General features: G+C 41.5%; 2 protein-coding genes across 2 annotated transcripts; one reads left to right on the top strand and one right to left on the bottom strand.

Annotated features, from left to right (window-relative positions):
- Positions 1-1,454: 1,454 nt before the first annotated feature.
- LOC139371052 (probable protein BRICK1) lies at positions 1,455-5,927 on the bottom strand. Its single transcript, XM_071111096.1, has 3 exons — positions 5,780-5,927; positions 3,346-3,428; positions 1,455-3,227 (listed from the first exon to the last, which is right to left on the bottom strand). Exons 1-3 carry the CDS (start codon positions 5,895-5,897, stop codon positions 3,201-3,203), a joined length of 228 nt encoding a protein of 75 aa, XP_070967197.1. The 5' UTR covers positions 5,898-5,927; the 3' UTR covers positions 1,455-3,200.
- On the top strand, positions 5,904-15,915 carry LOC139371051 (ER membrane protein complex subunit 3-like). Its single transcript, XM_071111095.1, has 9 exons — positions 5,904-6,364; positions 6,934-7,090; positions 7,392-7,449; positions 7,584-7,677; positions 7,851-7,955; positions 11,242-11,323; positions 13,070-13,149; positions 13,551-13,633; positions 13,718-15,915. The coding sequence occupies exons 2-9, from the start codon at positions 6,936-6,938 to the stop codon at positions 13,844-13,846; spliced, it is 786 nt and encodes a 261-aa protein (XP_070967196.1). The 5' UTR covers positions 5,904-6,364; positions 6,934-6,935; the 3' UTR covers positions 13,847-15,915.
- The last annotated feature ends 8,996 nt before the right edge of the window (positions 15,916-24,911 follow it).

The following is a 24,911-nucleotide window of genomic DNA, read 5'->3' as shown; positions in this document are numbered from 1 at the left end:
TCTCCCCCAATTGCTCAGTTTGGCCGGGTGACCAGCTCTAGGAGTCTTGGTGGTTCCAAACTTCTTCCATTTAAGAATGATGGAGGTCACTGTGTTTTTGGGGACCTTCAATGAGGCAGACATTTTTTGGTACCCTTCCCCAGATCTGTGCCTCTACACAATCCTGTCATCTCTGACCTCTACGGACAATTCCTTTGACCTCTTGGCTTGGTTTTTGCTCTGACATGTACTGTCAACTGTGGGAGCTTATATAGACAGGTGTGTGCCTTTCAAATTATGTACAGTCAATGTAATTTAACACAGAAACATTAAGGTACGAGCATGCTAGGGGGAATGCCTGCCCCTCCCCACACCCCCTAGCATGCTTGTACCTAAGCTAAATACTGTATATTCTTCCTCTCCTGTCTTAAGTCTAGTCCTGGACAAAAATGTTTGTTTTTATATTGAATTTAAATTGAGCTTGACTTTTTTTGTCCAGGACAAGGTGTAATCTGAGTCCGGGAAACCAGCCCATACTGTAGACAATGAGATTATTCCAGAATACTCAAAATAAATATTTTCTATGATCCTCTACAGTACATTTAACATTTCCATTCTACAATATAGCTTCTGACAAAGAAAACTCTCAAAATCCTTCCTTTTTGTTGTGTGGTTAGTCTCTCACAGAACAGGAGGCCCATGAGAAAAGCACAAAACCCAGATGCTGGGAACAAGTGTTTACTCAGTGGGAGTTAACACATCCTAACATCCAAAACACCACTAAACACAGCAGATAAAAAACCATCTAGGACTAATCAAACACGGGTTAGGGTTGTATCAGCCGATGTCATAATACTTCCACCTATCCAGCACCCCCCTATCCACATCGACGGGACAGTAGTGAAGGTAGAAAGTTTTTAGTTCCTCGGCGTACACATCACAGACAAACTGAAATGGTCCACCCACAGACAGCGTGGTGAAGGCGGCGCAATAGCGCCTCTTCAACCTCAGGAGGCTGAGGAAATTTGTCTTGTCACCAAAAACACTCAAACTTTTACAGATGCACAATTGAGAGCATCCTGTCGGGCTGTATCACCGCCTGGTACGGCAACTGCTCCGCCCACAACCACAAGGCTCTCCAGAGGGTGGTGCAGTCTGCACAACACATCACCGGGGGCAAACTACCTGCCCTCCAGGACACCTACACCACCCGATGTTACAGGAAGGCCAAAAAGATCAAGGACAACAACCACCCAAGCCACTGCCTGTTTACCCCGCTATCATCCAGAAGGCGAGGACAGTACAGGTGCATCAAAGCTGGGACTGAGAGACTGAAAAACAGCTTCTATCTCAAGGCCTTCAGACTGTTAAACAGCCATCACTAACATTGAGTGGATGCTGCTAACATACTGGCTCAAATCTCTAGCCCCTTTAAATAATAAAAAATTGGATGTAATAAATGTATCACTAGTCACTTTAAACAATGCCACTTTATATAATGTTTACATACCCTACATCACTCATCTCATATGTATATACTGTACTCTATACCATCTACTGCATCTTGCTTATGCCGTTTGGCCATCGCTCATCCATACATTTATATGTACATATTCTTATTCATTCCTTACACTTGTGTGTATAAGGTAGTTGTTGTGAAATTGTTAGATTACTTGTTAGATATTACTGCATGGTCGGAACTAGAAGCACAAGCATTTCGCTACACTCGCATTAACATCTGCTAACCATGTGTATGTGACCAATAAAATTTGATTTGACATCTCCACAAGTGCATAGGGGGAATGTCTAAAATATTTATCCACCGACACTATTTTTTACTTTTCAGGAGAAGAGAAAGGAGAGACAATTTTAAGGAAGGGAAGAGCAGTGAGGAGATGAGAGAAGAGAAAAAAGGGAAGAGGATAGGGGTGGAGAGGGTTCAACTTTATATTAGGAGAGCGAGGGTTCCAATCTTCTTAAGAGTTCCACTTTGTTGTTTATGTTTTTAAATCAAAGCAGCCAATTACATTTTTTCTCTCTCTCATGCCATATTCCCACTGCTAATGTTATAGGTATTGCTATTCCATTACTATAGTTTCTGTAGTCTGGTGGCCCATTAGTATATGAAAAGAAAAAAAAAAGATATTCTTCCCATCACAGACTGGTAGAGCTGAGACACCAGGTAGGTGCAATAATTATCAAGTAGAACAGAAAAACAACAGTACTCAGAACCATCATACACAGACCTCTAAATGCTGTCTAAGTTCTACGAGGGTAAAATTACTCTAACACAATTCATGTTTGTATTTACATCATGTAATGTAGCGCTCAGTAAAAAGTAAACACATTTTGACCATCAGAGGAGAGGTTTGTTGATCTGTTCCTTTGGCATGGAAAGCAGAACACTAGTTTATGGCTGAGGGCAGCAACCAGAAGCTATAGTGGCAAGTGTATGTATGGACTGTATGGACTCACTCTGAGCAAATACAAGCTAGTCTTGACACCACACCCAGCCTATATTATATACCAGGAACACCTTCAACCTGGGATTTATGCATGCTTCCCTTGAACCAAACAACTTCCAAGCCCTTCCCTAAAAAAACACATCAATAACTTACTTTTAAAACAGGTTATTACATGTAACACTAAAGTAAAATAATTATTACAAGCAGTGAAATATATGGATAAGCATAATGACCACAGTAAAAGAGCTGACTATTCATTTTGGCACTTCCTCTTCCTGTGGTTCAAATCATCCTGGTTCAGCCTAATGGGAAGGATATTTCTGCAATGCATGTGCTGTGAAATCTCCATAGGGGTGGGACACTCATTCACATAGTCACTTTTGATTTAACCTGGTTACAAAGAAGTGTCTAAAACAAAACATTCCCCTATTAGGAAGTTCATGTATTTGTGCAAATCAAATCAATGAACAAGTTATGTTGGTCCATGATAACATAAATACAAGATAGCATTAACTGAGTCTCGATTATAACATTGTGGGAGATGCTGTGGTATTACCATCACCATCCAGTAGCTATGGTCGTAAAATACACACAGTATGAAAATGTTTATTTTTTGGTCCCACAGAACAAATAAATTGAAAAAAAAAGAAAAAGCATAGTTTAAAAAAAAAAAAGGGGCAAATATGGAATTGGTCACAAATGTAGTATTCTATCCTCAGCCAAACTGCAGCACCCAGTCCAGCATACTATCTTGGTTTAGGTCAATGTCTCTCCTTTTGTGACCTAAACAGAGAGCAAAGTTTAGAGAACACAGTATGACGTGCAGTACTGTACAGGGAGTGTAAACTGGAAACATTAAATTTATTTACACCATAGAATTAGTGACCATTATGACACTTACCCTTGCTTCAATGTACTCAATTCTCCTCTCTAACGCTGTCAGCTTTTCATTTAGGGTGGCCAAACGAGACCGGCAGGACATATCTGAAGGAAAGTAAAAACACAGTAAGGTGGACATATTTACCTTTATGATCACATCAAAGTTAATAATAACAGATAAGTGTATGTGTGGAGTACAGTTTGCTAAGGTCCCTCAGTTGAGCAGTGCATTTTATGCACAAATTCAACTACAAAGACCAGGATGGATTTCCAAATACTCGTAAAGAAGGGCAACTATTGGTAGATGGGTAAACCATTTTTAAAAAGCAGACAATGAATATCCCTTTGAGCATGGTGAAGTTATTCATTACACTTTGGATGATGTATCAATACACCCACTCATTACAAAGCTACAGGCGTCCTTCCTAATGGAGTTGCCGAAAAGGAAGGAAACCGCTCAGAGATTTCAGCATGAGGCCAATGGTGATTTTAAACCCGTTACAAATTGAAGTCTGTGATAGAACTGAGGATGGATAAACATTGTAGTTACTCAAAAATACTAACCTAAATGACAGAGTGAAAAGGAAGCCTGTATAGAATAAAAATATTCCAAAACATGCATCCTGTTTGCAATAAGGCACTAAAGTAATACTGCAAAAAAAATGTGGCAAAGCAATTCACTTTTTGTCCTGAATACAAAGTATTATGTTTGGGTCAAATCCAACACATCACGGAGTACCAGTCTTCATATTTTCAAGCATCATGTTATGGATATGCTTGTCATCAGCAAGGACTTGGGTGTCTATTAAGATGGAAAGAAAATGAATAGTGCTAAGCACAGGCAAAGTCCTAGAGGGAAAACGTGTCTCAGTCTGCTTTCGTACAAACACTGGGAGACAAATTCATCTTTCAGCAGGACAATAACCTAAAATGCAAGGCCAAACATACACTGGAGTTACTTACCAAGATGACATTGAATGTTCCTGAGTGGCCGAGTTACAGTTTTTATTTAAAATAATAAGCAAGAGGGACAGAGGCTCTCTTTTTGACCAGCTAGCAACATTTGAAATTTCGGATCTGGTGTTATGCCTGTTTACAAATGCTAGCTACATGTCAGGCCAGTCTGGTGTTCTATGCTATACAACACTACATTTTAGCCACAGCAAACATGTCTCTTTTTGAATTGCATTTGCTAGAGCTTGAACAACACGAGCTTGAACTGCTGTTACTACTCAGAAGGAGACGAAAAAAGACTGAGAAAAATGGCAAGTTCGTCCACTGAACACTACCAGAGGAGAATACACGTCTCTTATCCAAACTATGCGAAGCATTGAAGAGGAAATAATTTCAATCATCTCAAAATAAAAATAACAAAAAAGGAAGCTTGCAAGTAGTATAATGTCCATCTCTTCTGTGTTTATACTAGAAGGGATACCGGAAAATATGTTGTAGACAAGGGCTGGACTTCCGTTGCTAAACTCACTCAATACTGCCCCTCAGTCTTCGCACGGAATGATACATCGGGTCTTAATTTCCAGGTAGGAAAAAACTTGGTCGAATGACGGAGCGTATTACAACGAGCTTCCTCTTTTGTGACGAAAAACGTTGGCTCTGTCTGTAGACCCCTTACGCGTCGATCACACCTACAGAGTTTTGCGCAAAATGGTACGCAGCATCTGGATGTGTGTGCAACAAAAGTTCAACATTCACCTTCTACTACCATTTCTGTCAAGTAGTCTACACTTACAGTTTGACGCATGCATTCAATAAATCCAAACTTGTATGCACCACACAGAACGCACTGCAATGCCGCAAGGCACACGCAAAGTTCCATTGGAAATGAATGTAGTTCTGGTGTACCAAAATGCAATAACTATATAGGCATGATCAAACGCATTAAAAGGTGCTACATGGTCAATCCAGGTTCTGAATTGGCCGTTCAGCATTTACTTAGACATGGCATCTGCACAAGTCGGGGCATTCATACTTCTTGCGTTTCAGGAAGCTGCCAGGGAAGAGTTTGTGTTTATACAGGACCTCCCGCCCCCACCTACATTCAACCAATCATGTCAATGTTTACAACAACATTTCGGAGGCGCATAGAGATGCAGTACCGAGCTGAATTTCGCCTCTGCGTCACACCATCCATACCGCAGATTAAGCATAAATGGTCTCTTAGCCATCAGAAGATAGCAAACTAACTTAACTACAATATTTAATCGATTGGTCGAAGCATGAATCTTAAACCCGTGTTATAACGTTACATAATAGTAAGAGTCCTTTAGCTGATATATTACTTTATCTATGTGTTTTAGATGGAAACTAGCTAACGTTACCGTTAACCAAGAAGACTCAGGCCCAGCGGCCGGTACTTGAAGTATGTTAGGCCTTCGCATTGACAGCCTTTTTTTATGCGGCTGCCTAGTTATCTAAATTCCATCTATTTAGCTACTTACCAAAGGAATTGAGGAAATCTGCTATTTTCTTTATGCTGCTCGTGATAACCTCAATGTATTCTCGATTTGCCCAGTCTTGGTGGATCTCCCTCTGCACAGGATCTTCTTGACCGGCCATTTTCTGATTTGGGGAAATTGTGTTAGCCCCAACTATCCGCAGATGGCGACAGTTTCCTAAACAAATGGAATCATGTCATTGAACTGTCGAGAAAATGTATGAGATGTGCGAGAAAATGTATGATTGATACACAGCTAGACATCCAGGGAAAATCATATGTTCAGCTAGATGCATTGATTTATTGGGTGAATCATCGATATTTTATGGTAAATAAACGGACAATATAAATATATCCGTTAAGACTGATATTTTAGCCATCAACGCCAGGTGGCACTATAGTTGCCCCTCACTCACTGTTGCAATGCATTGTCAATGTCCTTTGCTTTGTCGAAGCTTATTCCGTGCATTTTTGCTCTCTAGTGACCATGGCTGCTGATGCAGCTAGACATAGCAAATAATCTGCATTCATTTAAATTAGCATAGTATCGCCTGACGACACGCGTCTTTTGTCAAACGGACTACCTTGGGTAAGATAAATATCAAACACTGCAGCGTTTTGTTTTCTAACGATTTAAATAATGTATTATTAGCTAACGTTATAGCGTCCTTCACTTCCCCAGCCCTCGGGAAACTAGCCAGCTCTTCCCAGCAGCATTTAGCTAGCTAACAGTTAGCTATTCTCTGTTTTTAATCAACTGGCAAGAGCAAAGATTAAGTAAACTATGTTTAACTCTGTAGTAATAGTAACTTATAGTTAACTAGTTTCATAACTATAGGCCCAAATTGACAGTCATAATGTACTGGCAGGTATTTGAGACAGCTAACGGTTGTGCCAGTTAATTAGCTAACTACAGTAGCAAGCTAAAATGCGATTATTGTTCGCAAACTAGCTAGCTACCTTGGGTGACGGGAGTAAATTGCAGCTGCACTGTCCAGTTTATTAGACGCCAAAATACTTGTGCAATGCATTCACCAGTTACCTCGAAACATGTTGCTGCTGATATTGGCCATGTTCCATTTTCCAGATTTTTTCATATCTGAAGTTATTAATGACGCCTACTCTTACACTTGTTCTATGTCTTTTTTGCGTTGCTAGTTATGGATGAGCCGGAGCTTCTGCTGGACTCCAATATCAGACTTTGGGTGGTCTTGCCCATCGTCTTTATCACGTTCCTTGTTGGGGTGATTCGACATTATGTCTCCATTCTGCTTCAGAGTGACAAGAAGCTGACATTAGAGCAGGTGTCAGACAGGTAAGGGTCTTGGGAGTATGTAGTCCTCGATCAGGGTTCTCCAACACTGGAGAGCTACCCTCCTGTAGGTTTTCATTCCAACCCCAGTGGTAACTAACCTGCCTAAGTTTATCAACCAACTAATTATTAAAACCAGGTGTGCTAGATTAGTTTTGGAGCAAAAACCTACAGGACGGTGGCTTTCCAGGAACAGGGTTGGAGAGCCCTGCCTGAGACAGACTGTGCATTGACAGTTCATCAAAGAGCTAGTGAGCACATCTTACTGTGAGTTTGTTTTGAATTATACCTTTCCGATATTCAGCCAGGTTCTTATCAGGAGCAGAATCCTCAGAGAGAATGGGAAGTACATTCCGAAACAGGTGAGATCAATGTTGGAATGACCTTAAAAAGCCACTTCGCTATATCTTTACTTCTTACCACAGTAAACATGGTGGTTTTTGTTAATGGTGTTGGCTAGTTGCGCTCAGATTTTGAGACACCTCGTTTTCTTCAGTCTTTCTTGATGAGGAAGTTTTACTTCAATAATCAAGAAGATGGCTTCTTAAAAAATACCAAAAGGAAGGTTGTTCCTCCCTCCCCAATGACAGGTGAGCATAACAATCACATCATACTTTCTCACATAATCCTATTCTCAAACCATGATAGGACAGTATTGGGCCGTTATACCCTGACACATGATAAGGAGCATATTCCTTCTGAATGATAATGCACCAATAAATGTATTACTACTCCACTTGTTTGGAACTGTTTCTTTGTCCAGACCCCAGCATGCTGACAGACATGATGAAAGGCAACGTGACCAATGTACTTCCCATGATCCTCATCGGAGGCTGGATCAACTGGACCTTCTCGGGGTTTGTCACAAGTAAGTAGTGTCCTCCTCGCTCACTGCACTGAGACTGGGTTGTTTGGATAACATCGACGAGCAAACCACCTTTGTCACCCGCTTCATAAGGAAGTGCATCATCAACGTTGTCCCCCCCAGTAAAGGTTTGCTGCTTCCCCAATTGGCATTACCTTAGATTGTAAACTATCATGGTCAAAACATATAGATTAAATGGTTGTAAAGATGGGGAGAGGTCTGGCCGTAATAAAGAGATTCTCTGCTTTTTTGACACCACACTCCAAAAAGCAAGTTCTGCTGGCTCTAGTTTAGTCTAATCTTGATTATTGTCCAGTCGTGTGGTCCAGTGCTGCAAGGAATGACCTAGATAAGCTGTAGCTGGCCCAAAACAGAGCGGCACATCTTGCTCTTCATTGTAATCAGAGGGCTGATATAAATACTATGCATGCCCGTCTCTCTTGCATGGCTAAGAGTTGAGGAGAGACTGACTGCTCCACTTCTTATTTTTATAAGAAACATGAATGTCTTGAAAATCCCAAATTGTTTGCATAGTCAACTTACATACAACTCTGACACAGATGCTTACCCTTTTCACAGTCTTTTCACAGTCCCCAAATCTAGAACAAATTCAAGAAATAATACAGTATTATATAGAGCCATTACTGCATGGAACTCTGTTCCATCTCATATTGCTCAAATAAACAGCAAACCTGTTTTTTTTTTTTTTTTTAATGATAAAGCATCCCCTAACGGCACAACGCCTCTCCCCTATTTGACCTAGATCGTTTGTGTGTATGCATTGATATGTAGGCTACGTGTGCCTTTTTACATTTTTTTTTAATGTACTTCTGTCCTTGAGCTGTTGTCTGTTAATGTTTTGTATTGTTTCATGTTTTGTGTGGACCTCAGGAAGAGTAGCTGCTGCTTTTGCAACAGCTAATGGGGATCCTAATAAAATACCAAAAGCCCTGTATTAACACAGAGGTTGGCGCAAAGCTATAGGGCAGAGCTACCATGGACAGGGCTATCGTAGACAACCCTGAGGCTACGGCTGAGGACAGGAACAAGTACAAAAAATCCCGCTACGACCTCCACATAGTCATAAAAAGGACAAAATAAGAATAAGGTAGAATCATATTACACAGGCTCTGATGCCTTCCGCATGTGACAGGGGCTGCAGCCAATTATAGATTACAAAGGAAAACGCAGCCATGATCTGCCCAACGATGCCTCTCTACCAGACGAACACAATGCATTTTATGCACGCTTCAATAACAATGGCATACCGTATGCGAGGGCCCCCACTGGCCCAGAGGACTCGTGATCTCGCTCTCCGAGGCAGATGTGAGTAAGGTCTGTAATCAGGTCAACACTCGCAAGCCCGTGAGGCTGGACGGTATTCCAGGGCGCGTTCTCAGAGCATGCACAGATTAGCTTGCAGGCATATTCACAGTAATTTTCAACCGGTCCTTGTCCCAGTCAGTAATTTCCACGTCTTAAGATTACAGCCATCATTCCTGTTCCTACGAACTTTAAGGCTTCATGCCACAATGATTACCGCCCTGTAGCACTCACATCTGTAATCGTGAATTGCTTTGAAAGGTTGGTTATGGCACACATCAACTCCATCATCCTAGACACCCTAGACCCACTCCAATTTGCAAACCGCTCCAACAGATCCATAGACGACGCAATCTCAATTGCACTCCACACTGCCCTCACCCACCTACGTAAGAAGAATACCAACGTGAGAATGCTGTTGACTAAAATGCTGTTGACTAAAGCTCAGCATTCAACACCATTGTCCACTCCAAGCTTGTCACCTAGCTTAGAACCCTGGGACTGAACACCTCCCTCTGCAACTGGATCCTAGACTTCCATACCGGCCGACCTCAGGTGGTGAGGGTAGGCAACATCACCTCCGCCATGCTGACCCTCAACACGGGGCCCCCACTCCCTGTTCATCTACGACTGCCTGGCCACGACTCAAACACTATCGTCAAGTTTGCTGACAACATGTGGTAGGCCTGATCACCGGCGACGATGAGATAGCCTACAGGGAGGAGGTCAGTGACCTAGCAGTGTGGTGCCGGGACGACAACCTCTCACTCAACATCAGTAAGACCAAGGAGCTGATTGTGGACTACAGGAAAGGGAGGGGAGGGGGGCATGCCCTCAACTACATCAACAGGGCTACAGTGGAGTGGGTCGAGAGCTTCAAGTTCCCCGGTGTACAAATCACTAAGGACTTAAAATGGTCCAATCACGCACACAGTCGTGAAGAAAGCGCAACAGCACCTCTTCCCCCTCTGGAGGTTGAAAAGTTCTAAAACTGCACCATTTGAGAGCATCGGCTGCGTCACTGCTTGGTATGGAAACAGCTCCGTTCTTGATCGCATTGGCGCTACAGAGTGTGCTGCGGACACCCCATTACATCGCTGGGGCCGAGCTCCCAGCCATCCAGGACCTCTCAGGCGGTGTGAAAGAAAGACCCGGAAAAGACTCCAGCCACCCAAGCCATAGACTGTTCTCTCTGCTTCCGCGCAGCAAGCAGTGCCAGTGCATCTATCCCTGAGCCATAAGACTGCTAAATAGCTAACAGAAAGGCTACACAGACTCTCTGAGGTGACCCTGACACACACAACATGCACACACATTTATACTGCCTCTACACACGCGCGCACACACACACACTCTCGCATACAATCATAATTTACGCTGTTGCTGCTCTGTTTATCATATTTTCTGATGCCTAGTCACCTTACCCCAATACATATCTATCTCTATCACTCCAGTATCCCTGCACATTTTAAATATGATATTGGAACTGACCCTGTATATACCTTTTTACTTTCTCGTTCATATTTCTTATTTTTATTCGTTGTGTGTTTTTGCTCTACCTTATGTTATTTTTAGTACTACATTGATATTGATCACTGCATTGTTGGGTTTAGAGCTTGCAAGAAAGGCATTTCACTACTTGTACACGTGACATTAAAACATGATAATGATTGTCACTACTAGAGCGCTTCGATTGCAGTTTATTTTATGATACATAAGTAATCAGGTATTTACTAAGAAATGGCATGGTAAAATGATTACATTGAAACAACATATAAATAACAGTAGTGTAAAATGAAGTGCTTCCATTCAGTGTCTTTGCAATAAGCAGTTAAGTCAATATTTGCACAGACTGGTTTTATGTCAAATTCAAAACTTGATTCTACTTATATTTGATAGTGGGGTTGTATGAGCCAAATCATTTGAGTTGCAATTTTCTCAACAACCCTTTTCTTGTTCCTCACAGCCAAGGTTCCCTTTCCTCTCACCCTGCGCTTCAAGCCCATGTTGCAACAAGGAATCGAGTTACTCTCACTTGATGCTTCCTGGTTAGTTGATGAAATAGATACTTATTAAATTAGTTCTGTGAAGTTAATGTGATATACAGTGCCTTGCGAAAGTATTCGGCCCGCTTGAACTTTGCGACCTTTTGCCACATTTCAGGCTTCAAACATAAAGATATAAAACTGTATTTTTTTGTGAAGAATCAACAACAAGTGGGACACAATCATGAAGTGGAACGACATTTATTGGATATTTCAAACTTTTTTAACAAATCAAAAACTGAAAAATTGGGCGTGCAAAATTATTCAGCCCCCTTAAGTTAATACTTTGTAGCGCCACCTTTTGCTGCGATTACAGCTGTAAGTCGCTTGGGGTATGTCTCTATCAGTTTTGCACATCGAGAGACTGACATTTTTTCCCATTCCTCCTTGCAAAACAGCTCGAGCTCAGTGAGGTTGAATGGAGAGCATTTGTGAACAGCAGTTTTCAGTTCTTTCCACAGATTCTCGATTGGATTCAGGTCTGGACTTTGACTTGGCCATTCTAACACCTGGATATGTTTATTTTTGAACCATTCCATTGTAGATTTTGCTTTATGTTTTGGATCATTGTCTTGTTGGAAGACAAATCTCCATCCCAGTCTCAGGTCTTTTGCAGACTCCATCAGGTTTTCTTCCAGAATGGTCCTGTATTTGGCTCCATCCATCTTCCCATCAATTTTAACCATCTTCCCTGTCCCTGCTGAAGAAAAGCAGGCCCAAACCATGATGCTGCCACCACCATGTTTGACAGTGGGGATGGTGTGTTCAGCTGTGTTGCTTTTACGCCAAACATAACGTTTTGCATTGTTGCCAAAAAGTTCCATTTTGGTTTCATCTGACCAGAGCACCTTCTTCCACATGTTTGGTGTGTCTCCCAGGTGGCTTGTGGCAAACTTTAAACTACACTTTTTATGGATATCTTTAAGAAATGGCTTTCTTCTTGCCACTCTTCCATAAAAGCCAGATTTGTGCAATATACAACTGATTGTTGTCCTATGGACAGAGTCTCCCACCTCAGCTGTAGATCTCTGCAGTTCATCCAGAGTGATCATGGGCCTCTTGGCTGCATCTCTGATCAGTCTTCTCCTTGTATGAGCTGAAAGTTTAGAGGGACGGCCAGGTCTTGGTAGATTTGCAGTGGTCTGATACTCCTTCCATTTCAATATTATCGCTTGCACAGTGCTCCTTGGGATGTTTAAAGCTTGGGAAATCTTTTTGTATCCAAATCCGGCTTTAAACTTCTTCACAACAGTATCTCGGACCTGCCTGGTGTGTTCCTTGTTCTTCATGATGCTCTCTGCGCTTTTAACGGACCTCTGAGACTATCACAGTGCAGGTGCATTTATACGGAGACTTGATTACACACAGGTGGATTGTATTTATCATCATTAGTCATTTAGGTCAACATTGGATCATTCAGAGATCCTCACTGAACTTCTGGAGAGTTTGCTGCACTGAAAGTAAAGGGGCTGAATAATTTTGCACGCCCAATTTTTCAGTTTTTGATTTGTTAAAAAAGTTTGAAATATCCAATAAATGTCGTTCCACTTCATGATTGTGTCCCACTTGTTGTTGATTCTTCACAAAAAAATACAGTTTTATATCTTTATGTTTGAAGCCTGAAATGTGTCATAAGGTCGCAAAGTTCAAGGGGGCCGAATACTTTCGCAAGGCACTGTACTTCCTCTGAGTTCTTTTGCTAGTGTAAACATTGATGAATTATAATCTTACCCTTGTTTCTGTTTTCAGGGTGAGCTCAGCGTCGTGGTATTTCCTGAATGTGTTTGGGCTGCGAAGCATGTACTCCTTAATTCTAGGACAAGATAATGGTAACCTTTCATCCACTCATCCAACTTCATGATTCAGATTTGTATTTCCTGCAAATGTTATTGATAAATGTGTTTCTGTAAACTAGATGTGACATTATTGAATCATAGTTTGTCACCTACTTACAGCAGTACTGGTTATCAAAAGCAATAAACAGAAGGTTATTAAATTGACCTGATATGGGCAAACAATAAATCACTTGGGGGTCTGTGCCTTGAGATAATGGGCCGGTTTGCAACCCTTCAGTGTCATAGCAGCAGCACGGGTTATAAATGGAACATGACTCCATTCTTTCAACCATGTTTAACTGGCAAGCCTCCAATTCTTCACAGTCCTGTTTTTGTCACTCCAGGGTGATTATGAAGTAATTCGTGTTGATGCTGGTGTATTGTGAACCTCACAGGTGCCGATCAGTCCAGGATCATGCAGGAGCAGATGAGTGGTGCTGCCATGGCCATGCCTGCAGACACAAACAAAGCCTTCAAGGTAGAATTGTCTACTCTTGATTGCATTGACTTACTCTCCATGGTGATTTATTATCTGACAGAGTTGTTTATTTCCCCTTTTTAGGCAGAATGGGAGGCTCTTGAGCTAACTGACCACCAGTGGGCACTGGAGGGTGTTGAGGAGGAGCTAATGAGCAGGGAACTGGATCTAGATGGAATGTTCAGTAAGGAGTTACCAACGGGTATCTTCTGAGTGCCAATTCATCACTGCAGGGAACCTGCCACTTGGCAAAATGGTAGTCTTACTTAGAGGCAGACTTGGAGTTTCTATAGGAAATTACAGCGTGGAACAAAGTCCCTGGGCTTTGATGACAAATGGAGATGTAATGTCTAAATTCATTTAACTTACGTTGTTGTCCATTTCAAGTTTAATTGGAGATAGTACCAAGTTCAATTTATAATTGTAACTATTTGAAAGATTCACCCTCAGCTACTCATGACAAAAAAAGGATAGCATACATAATCGAAAAACTGACATGTTGTATACTGTCAAAAACAAAACATACAGAAGGTCAATGAGCATGTGTTGCACCACTTTGTTTTTAATCATGTTTACCATGTATTCTCAGATTCCACCTACAATGCCTTCAGAAAGTATTCATACCCCTTATTCCATATTTGTTGTTATAGCCTCAATTAAAAATGTATTAAATGGACCCCCTCCTACCCATCTATACACAATAGCCCATAATGACAGTGAAAGCATGCTTTAAGAAATGTTTTCAAACGTATTGAAAATGAAATGCATAAATACCTAAATTGACAAATATTCACACCCCAGAGTTAATACCTGTTAGAATCACCTTTGGCAGTGATTACAGTTGAGTCTTTCTGGGTAAGTCTCTTAAGAGCTTTGCACCTCTAGGGTATATTTGGCCTTGTATTTTAGGTTATTGTCCTGCTGAAAAATGAATTTGTCTCCCAGTGTCAGTACGAAAGCAGACTGAAACAAGTTTTCCTCTAGGATTTTGCCTGTGCTTACCTCTATTGTATCTCTTTGTTATCCTCAAAATAACTCTGAAGTCCTTGTTGATGACAGGCATACCCATAACAAAATATGTAGAGTGGTATTCTGATGTGTTGGATTTGCCTCAAACATAATGCTTTGTATTCAGGGCATTAAGTTAATTTCTTTGCCACATTTTTTGCTGTTTTACTTTAGTGCCTTATTGCAAACAGGATGCATGTTTTGGAATATGTTTTATTCTGAACAGGCTTCCTTTTCTCTCTGTCATTTAGGTTAGTGGAGTAACAAAAATCCTCAGTTTTCTCCAATCACAACCATTTAACTTTGTAACAGGTTTAAAATCACCATTGGTCTCATGGTGAAATCCCTGAATGGTTTACTTCTTCTCCGGCATCTGAGTTAGGAAGGACGCCTGTACCTTTGTTGTAACTGGGTGTATTGACACACCATCCAAAGTGTAATAACTTCACCATGCTCAAAGGGATATTCAGTGTCTGCTTTTTTATTTGTACCAATCTACCAATAGGTGCCCTTCTTTTGCGAGGCGTTGGAAACCTCCCTGGTCTTTGTGGTTGAATCTGTGTTTGAAATTCACTGCTCGACCGAGGGACCTTACAATTATCTCTATGTGTGGTGCACAGAGATGAGGTAGAAAATCATGTTAAACACTTATTGCACACAGAGGGGTCCATGCAACTTGTTAAGCACAGTTTTACTCCTTAACGTATTTAGTCTTGCCATAATATAGGGGTTGAATACTTATTGACTGAAGATATTTTAATTAATTTGTAAAAAACATAATTCCACTTTGTGTAGGCCAGTGACTCAATCTCAATTTCATCCATTTTAAATTCAGGCTGTAATGCAACAAAATGTGGAAAAAGTCTAGGGGTGTGAATACTTTCTGAAAGCACTGTACTTACCATTTTTTTGGTCATAGTTTACTTGTTAGTTATTTGTGAGCTTGTTTTTTGTTTTGTGAACATAATAGTCAAATTCATTGAACATAAGTTCAACTTATCCCGTTGGCAGTGAGAGGCGGATGTTACAATAAAAACAAAGAACATGGTTTTACTGCTGGTGATTAAATTCCAGTTATCATTCCACTTTCAGTTTTGTGTGCAGAATCAGCAGCTTCATGTCTGATGTAAGACAAGGTCAGGTCCTATATTGGGTGCTGGAAAACTACTGTGTGTGTGATAGTTAAATTCAACGTGTTCTTTTTAATATTTATTTCTCAAATTGTTTTGGTAACATTTTCATGTGTTTTTGTATAAAGACTGTTTTGACTAAATCGTTATGGAGTTTTATTTATTCTCTTGGCTCAAATATTTTATCGCAAAAGTGGTTCAATTGATAAATATTGTGACACACCCCCTTAACTCAAACAGTAAAGAATAATGCCTGGCTGGAGGGGAGGGTGGGCCACAAACTCATGTAACCCAATATTACAAGCTTGGATATTGCTAACATTTGGAACACGAGGAGTCAATTGTCTGCCATACATACACAAATATCTGGATACATCAATAGCTGTCTTTTTAAAAAGCATATTCATGAGTTAAGAAGCTGATAATAAAAATGTCTTTCTAGAAATTTACTGAACAAAAATATAATCGCAAACGTGTTGGTCCCATGTTTCATGAGCTGAAATAAAAGATTCTTAGAAATGTGCCATATGCACTGAAAGCTTATTTCTCCCAAACAAACTGCACACATTTGTTTACATCCCTATTAATGAGTATTTCTCCCTTGCCAAGATCATCCATCCACCTGACAGGTGTTGCATATCAAGAAGCTGATTAAACAGCATGATCATTACACAGGTGTACCTGGTGCTGGGTACAATAAAAGGCCACACTAAAATGTGCAGTTTTGTCACAACACAAAGCCACAGATGTCTCAAGTTTTGAGGGTGTGTGCACTTGGCATGTTGACTGCAGGAATGTCCACCAGAGCTGTTGCCAGAGAATTGATTGTTAATTTCTTTGCCATAAGCCGCCTCTAACGTTGATTTAGATAATTTGGAGATACGTATCTGGCTTCTTCACCTGCGGTGTCATCTGAGACCAGCCACCTGGACAGCTGATGAAACTGGGTTTGCACAACTGAAACATTTCTGCACAAACTATCAGAAACCATCTCAGGGATGCTCATCTGCATGCTCGTCGGCCTCACCAGGGTCTTGACCTAACTGCAGTTCAGTGTCGTAACCGACTTCAGTGGGCAAATGCTCACCTTCGATGGCCACTGGCATGCTGGAGAAGTGTGCTCTTCACGGATGAATCCCGGTATCAACTTCCCGGGCAGATGGCAATTTTGTTGATGGCAATTTGAATACACAGAGATACCATGACGACATCCTAAGGCCCATCGCCATGCCATCATCTGCAACCATCACCTCATGTTTCACCATGATAATTCACAGCCTCATGTTGCAAGGATATGTACACAATTCCTGGAAGCTGAAAATGTCCCAGTTCTTCCACTGCCTGCATACTCACCAGACATGTCACCCATTGAGCATGTTTGGGATGCTCTGAATCGATGTGTACAACAGCGTGTTCGAGTTTGTGCCAATATCCTGCAACTTCGCACAGCCATGGAAGAGGAGTGGGACAACATTCCAAAGGCCACAATCAACAGCCTGATCTACTCTGCAAAGGAAATGTGTCGCGCTGCATGAGGGAAACGGTGGTCCCACCAGATGCTGACTGGTTTTCTGATCCACGGCCCTAAACATTTTTTTAAGTACACTACATGACCGAAAGTATGTGGACACCTGAACATCTCATTCAAAAATGATGAACATTAATATGGAGTTGGTCCCCCATTTTCTCCTATAACAGCCTTCACTCTTCTGGGAAGGCTTTCCACTAGATGTTGGAACAAACTATTGCCACAAAGTTGTATGGACAGAATCGTCTAGAATGTAATTTTATGCTGTAGCGTTAAGATTTCACTTCACTGGAACTAAGGGGCATAGCCCGATCCATGAAAAACAGCCCCAGACCATTATTCCTTCTCCACCAAACTTTACAGTTGACACTATGCATTGGGGCAGGTAGCTTTCTCCTGGCATCCACCAAACTCGTCTGTTGGACTGCCAGATGGTGAAGCCTGATTCATCACTCCAGAGAACGCATTTCCACTTCTCCAGAGTCCAATGGTGACGAGCTTTACATCACTCCAGCCGACGCTTTGCATTGGCCATGGAAAACCATTTCATGAACCTCCCAACGAACAGTTCTTGTGCTGACGTTGCTTTCAGAGGCAGTTTGGAACTTTGTAGTGAGTATTGCAGCCGAAGACAGACAATTTGAATGCGCTATGCGCTTCTGTGAGCTTGTGTGGCCCACCACTTCGCGGCTGAGCCGTTGTTGTTCCTAGATGTTTCCACTTCACAATAACAGCACTTACAGTTGACCAGGGCAGCTCTAGCAAGGCAGACATCTTCCAAACTGACTTGTTGGAAAGGTGGAATCCTATGACGTTGCCACATTGAAAGTCACTGAGCTTCTCAGTAAGGCCATTCAACTGCCAATGTTTCTTTATGGAGAGTGCATGGCTGTGTGCTCGATTTTATACACCTGTCAAGAACAGGTGTGGCTGAAATAGCCGAATCCACTAAGTATTAACTTAAGGGGGCTGAATAATTTTGCACGCCCAATTTTTCAGTTTTTGATTTGTTAAAAAAGTTTGAAATATCCAATAAATGTCGTTCCACTTCATGATTGTGTCCCACTTGTTGTTGATTCTTCACAAAAAAATACAGTTTTATAGTTCAAGGGGGCCGAATACTTTCGCAAGGCACTGTATCTGTCTATGGCATCTTGACGGCTTTGTCGCAAGCTAAGTGCTAAAATTTGAATGGGTGTCCACATACTTTTGTATATATAGTGTATTTGTGACCAACAGATGCATATCTGTATTCCCAGTCATGTGAAATCCATAGATTAGGGCCCAATGAATGTATTTCAATTGGCTGATTTCCTTTTATGTACTGTGACTCAGTAAAATCTTTGAAATTGTTGCATCTTGAGTTCATATTTTTGTTCAATGTAGGTCCTGCCTCTCGCTAAATGGTAGGAAGCAGATTATTCAGTCTACGTTCCTATCGGTCCTAGAATATACTAAACTTTAGACACCTCAGGGATGGCTAACTCTGGAAATTCCTTACGTAAATCATCTTTTAGTTTTCTTGCACTTTATTTGTGGAACAATCTTCAAAATGTTCTTAAATGAAATGTTTCGTTGCCTCTAGGACAACTCAGAAAGCTGATTGAGCACCTTATTACTGATGAATGTGTTTGTTTTTTATGATTGTGTTTTTCTTTCTGCTTACATTTTGTATTTATATTTTGACGTGTGTATTTTCTGTAATTTACTGTATGTAATTCATGGCTCATCTGAGACCTTGGTTTCAGTATGACTCCCTGATAAAATAAAGGTTAAATAAATAAATAAAATTAGGATATCGTCATTCATCTTGGAAATGACCTTAAAACACACAGATACAATAAGCTGAAATATCAACTATCAATGTTAAGGATTAATGTTAACTTCAGTTTTTGGTATTTGTTCAATAGACAATTTTCAAGGTCAAATTTTCTCTCATTCAGTCTTGTATGGTCCTGCCTGAAATGCACACGTTACAAGCTTTTTTATTTTGTGGCTATTGTGAACGACTCCAAGGGAAACAAGTGGGCTCCGACATCGAAATTACATTTTTGAAGGTCCAAGGTTCCCTAAGGATTTTGTAACTTTAGGCCCTAGTCTTGCAATTAAATCAGGGGGGCATTACAGATTATCTTGTCACAGATTATCTTAATATGTATTTAGCCTCAAATCCAATATGGCTGCCATAATAACAATTGATGGAGGTTAAATCACCTGGAAATATGAATTATGTAAATGAGAGGCATTTTTATGAATTGTGTATAACACTCATGCCTATAAAGACTGTTCGTGTAAAATCAATTTTATTCTGAATCTAATATGGCCAACATGATTACACTCAAACACCTTCACCTGCATATAAGTAGCCCTTGTTAATTTTCTATTGTGTTATTCTGTCTTTGAAAGGGTTTCATACGGCTCTTGGTATATCTAGGGCCTGCATATGTTGTGTTTGAAAAGCCCAAGCCAACTAGTTTTTCAATGTCTGTTCATGTTCTAACCTCATTTACATATTTACAGCACATCAACAATGGACAATCCCACAAAATATAATTACAAGCCTTTCACATCACAAGCACACAGTAGTATAACCAGGAAAGCAACCGTAATACAGGAAAGCAACCGTAATATAACAGTCAGCTACTCTAGTAGTGTATATGTACAGTCCTCTTTTCCACACTAAATCTAAGTGTGCAATGTTGATTGCAGTGTGCTAAGTCTTTGAGGTGACCAGGACGTGAGTGTGCCCAAACAGAGTGAGGAGACAAAGTAGCCAGTGGTGGTTGTAGTTCTGGGACCTGACCAGTAGCCAGTGGAGGTTGTAGTTCTGGGGCCTGACCAGTAGCCAGTGGTGGTTGTAGTTCTGGGGCCTGACCAGTAGCCAGTGGTGGTTGTAGTTCTGGGGCCTGACCAGTAGCCAGTGGTGGTTGTAGTTCTGGGGCCTGACCAGTAGCCAGTGGTGGTTGTAGTTCTGGGGCCTGACCAGTAGCCAGTGGTGGTTGTAGTTCTGGGGCCGGACCAGCTTGCACAGCTGTATCCGTCCTGTATGACTGGTGGTGTATTAGGGCTGAGGGGTGATCAGTTTTCATTTCTACAGTTCAGTATAGGCAGTAAGCAGGTGCAGCTTGCATGCCAACGAGACCCATTGACTAACTGGAATGTTATCCCAGCCTGAATGATGCTAAGAACACTCCAGTAGTGGAATGTTATCCCAGCCTGAATGATGCTAAGAACACTCCAGTAGTGGAATGTTATCCCAGCCTGAATGATGCTAAGAACACTCCAGTAGTGGAATGTTATCCTAGCCTGAATGATGCTAAGAACACTCCAGTAGTGGAATGGTTGGTCTGGTTGTGAAGTAAAGTCTGTGAAAAGTCCTGCAGGTCACATCCTATATATTTTTACATTCCATTGAAAGTCGGTTGGGTTGATAATTTACTGTGGGTGGTTGGCATTGATTACGGACTTGGGCATACCCAGCAGGAGATGTGGAGAGTGACAGAACCTGTGAGTGTGACCTCAGGTTACTAAGAGGAGGGGTCCCCAAACTGTGGGGCACGCCCCCTAGTGGTCCCCCCGAATACATTTTTTATATACATATAATATATATACAGTATATATATATATATATATATATATATATATATATATATAGAGAGAGAGAGAGAGAGAGAGAGAGAGAGAGGAGGTGGAGAGAGAGGAGGTAGAGCTAATCAAGCATAGTGCACAAAGACCACTATCTCGCAGTCAATCCCCAGCCACCATAAATGATCACATACTGTAAAGCAACTTTTAAGAGTCCTAAAGTGCCTACAGTATATGTTTTTAGAGGGAAGTTGGGATTACTGCACAGTTTCAGTTGAGGTGTAACAGGTGTCACATGGGCTGGCCAGCCATGGTTGGTATCAAGATAGGTATGAGGGAAATGCATGGCAGCATTTTGGCTGTTGTATGGCCTCCTGACATGTAGTAGTCCAGTTCCATGGTTTCTCTTTCTCTAGTAACTGCCTGAGGGGTGGACTGATGGTGGAGTGGGCCCATCGAAAACAATTCTGGAAGATTCAGGTACGAATTCATTTTGGAGAGGTGCATCCTCCTCATACACCATAATGTCATCAAGTCAAGATATAAGGCAACTCCAGGGCAGACAGCCAGGATTGTGGACATGATTATCTGGAAGAAGCAATGTGCCAACTCAGCTCGAACAGGATAAGAGTGCTCCAGAACATTCCAATGTTGATCACAACCCTTACGGAAAAAAAAGATTGCAGTCAGAGTGCAGTAGAATTAACTACAGTTAGAGGGCAGTATAGCTGCAGGTATTCTGCAATTACTGCGTACAAAATACCAGTTACTTACTGCACTTTTACTGCAGTTTCAAAACGGCAATATTTTTTGTAAGGGAAATTCAGTGGGCCAGTGGAAGTTCATGCTGGATTCAGCCATATGAATTAGACTAGCAAAGAATCAAAGCTCACTTCTAAATTATAAGGAGGTGACTTAAGAGCCCAATCCTGGAGGCACAAGTTATACTATGGTGGGGGCAAGTTTTAGAGCTAGGGAAAGGGTGTCAGAGTCCAGGGTTGGATTCTCTTTCCTTTCATTGGAGCTTCCCAGTTGCCTCATTGATCCTCAAAGAGGTTCGTGACTTGGAATGCTTGGTGGTGCCATGCTAAGCAGTCTGCTGCCTTTTTATATATTCAGACAAAGTTGTTTGAGTGTATATAGTGTGCATATTGGACTCTTAAATACAGGTCATAAGTGCAGTACACAAATCTGAACATTTTTGCATTTAAAACGTGTACATCTGAGGTGTCTACTGATGGCAGGACGGCTCATAATAGTAACGGAGCATTTGGAATGGCTTCAACCACACTGAAACCATGTGTTTGATGTCTTTGATACCATCCACCGATTCCGCTCCAGCCATTACCACGAGCCTGTCCTCCCCAATTTACGCACCACCAACCTCCTGTGGTGTACATATACAAGTGAATAAACCATCATTTAATGGTATTGTAGGAGCCATATTTGATTTTGGGGGGGGGGGGGGGGGGGTAATGTAATTGCAAGAGTAGGGGCTGCACTTATAAAACCCACAGAGGAACCTTTGACTGGAATTAATGACCGTTTTCAGCTTCTGAGCCCACTTGCACAATCGCCACAACATCAAAAAATGTGTAACTGTATGCATTTTTGTCAGGCAGGACCATACAGCTACCATCATAAATATGTATAAGATTTTTTGTTGTTGGACACCAGGAAATCAAGTGATTTTAATTTTGGAAATCTGTTCCCAAATATTCCCACACATAATAAAGAGACGTGATCATATGCAAATGTAAGCAAGGTTTGAAATGATAAAAAAATCTAAATCAAATTGTATTTGTCACATACACGTGTTTAGCAGATGTTATTGCGGGTGTAGCGAAATGCTTGTGTTTCAAGCTCTAACAGTGCAGTAATATCTAACAATTTCACAACAATACACACAAATCTAAAGTAAAGGAATGGAATTAAGAATATATAGATATTGGGAGAGCAATGTCAGAGCAGCATAGACTTAGATACAGTAGAATAGGATAGAATACAGTATATACATATTTCGATGAGAAATGCAAAACATGTAAACATAATTAAAGTGACTAGTGCTCCATTATTAAAGTGGCCAGTCTATGTATATAGGGCAGCAGCCTCTAATGTATTAGTGATGGCTATTTAACAGACTTTAACAGTCTGATGGCCTTGAGATAGAAGCTGTTTTTCAGTCTCTCGGTCCCATCTTTGATGCACCTGTACTGACCTCGCCTTCTGGATGATAGTGGAGTGAACAGGTAGTGGCTCGGGTGGTTGTTGTCCTTGATGATTTTTTTGGCCTTCCTGTGAAATTGGATGCTGTAGGTGTCCTGGAAGGCAGGTAGTTTGCCCCCGGTGATGCGTTGTGCAGGCAGCACCACCCTCTGGAGAGCCCTGCAGTTGCGGGCGCACCGCAGGTACCAGGCGGTGATACAGCCCGACAGGATGCTCTCAATTGTGCATCTGTAAATGTTTATAGCAGGGCTTAATGATCCCTGCTATAAGGTTATGTAAGGTTTGTGGTTATGGTTATGGTTAAGTTTGGGGTAAGTGTTAGCCCAAAGGCCGGCAGATAGCGATATTGAGTAGTGTCATCTTATCGACTCAATTATCGCCATATGCCGGCCTTTAGGCTATGTAGGGGTTAGTGTTTAGCTCACTGGTTTATGGTAGGGACGTCCCAAGCATTGAGGATAGCACTAACCCAACATTTAGCATGACACAACACTGTTGTGACCTTTTAACCAAAGAAAATTGGGGGCAAATGATTTGCTTACCAAGTTGATAAAAATAGTTGTAGCTAACTAGTAACATTGTTATGATGAATTGAGAAGTTACTGTTAGTTTAGTGGCTCCCTCTCTACTTTTCAGCTCCAACAACGGCCTGCCTGGGTTGGATGCGCGCTGTGTTAAGAAGCAGTGCGGCTTGGTTGGGTTGTGTTTCGGAGGACGCATGGCTTTCGACCTTCGGTCTCTCCCGAGCCCATACGGGAGTTGTAGCGATGAGACAAGATAGTAACGAAATTGGGGAGAAAAGGGGGTAAAATGTAAAAAAATTAAAAAATTAAATAAAAAGGTATACAAGTTATCCCGTGAAAGCTTTTGTTCCGAACCCACTATGGTGTTTCAGGTGCCAAGTTTATGGTCATATTGCAGCAGTATGTAGGAGGGAGATTCCGAGGTGTGAGAAGTGTGCAGGAAGGCATGGAACAAAGGAATGTGTAGTGTCAGTAGAAAAAGTGGAGTGTTTCATTGTGGGGTTGGCCATGTTGCTGGGGATCAGAAAGGTCCTGTGCGAGTGAGACAGATTGAAGTTTCCAGGGTTAGAGCAGTGCTGAAAATGTCATATGCTGAGGCAGTGAGGAAAGTAGATGATGGTGGGTAAAGGGTGAGGGAGGATCCCTGTGAGTAGGTTTGTGCTTTAGTAAGGTTGGCTTCTTGGCGTTTATTGCTATGGTCATTAATTGTACCATACAAAGGAAATCCCAGAAGATTGAATTGATAGTAACAGGAGCAGAGCAGTTTAGGGGTATCCGAGATTTGTGTGCAGAAGAACTACAGGGGGTTTTGAGAGAATGGATTCCAGCCTGTAGAATCTATTGGGGCCAAAGTAGTGGGAACGGGTATTGGTATTTACACTGAGTGCACAAAACATTAGGAACACCTGCTCTTTTCATGACATAGACTGACCAGATGAATCCAGGTGAAATCTATGATCCCTTATTGATGTCATCTCATAAATCCACTTCAATCCGTGTAGATGAGCCTGGAGACAACTGAGATGGATTGTGTATGTGTGCCATTCAGAGAATGAATGGGCAAGACAAAAGTTGTGCCTTTGAAGGGAGTATTTTAGTAGGTGCCAGGAACACCGGTTTGAGCGTGTCAAGAACTGGAAGGCATCTGGGGTTTTCACACTCAAGTTTCCCATGTGTATCAAGAATGGTCCACCACCCAAAGGAAATCCAGCCAACTTGACACAACTGTGGGAAGCATTGGAGTCAGCATTGGCCAGCATCCCTGTTGAACGCTTTCA

Source organism: Oncorhynchus clarkii, chromosome 17, assembly GCF_045791955.1.
Source record: "Oncorhynchus clarkii lewisi isolate Uvic-CL-2024 chromosome 17, UVic_Ocla_1.0, whole genome shotgun sequence".
NCBI classification, from domain to species: domain Eukaryota; kingdom Metazoa; phylum Chordata; class Actinopteri; order Salmoniformes; family Salmonidae; genus Oncorhynchus; species Oncorhynchus clarkii.
This window is presented reverse-complemented; position numbering and strand designations above follow the sequence as displayed.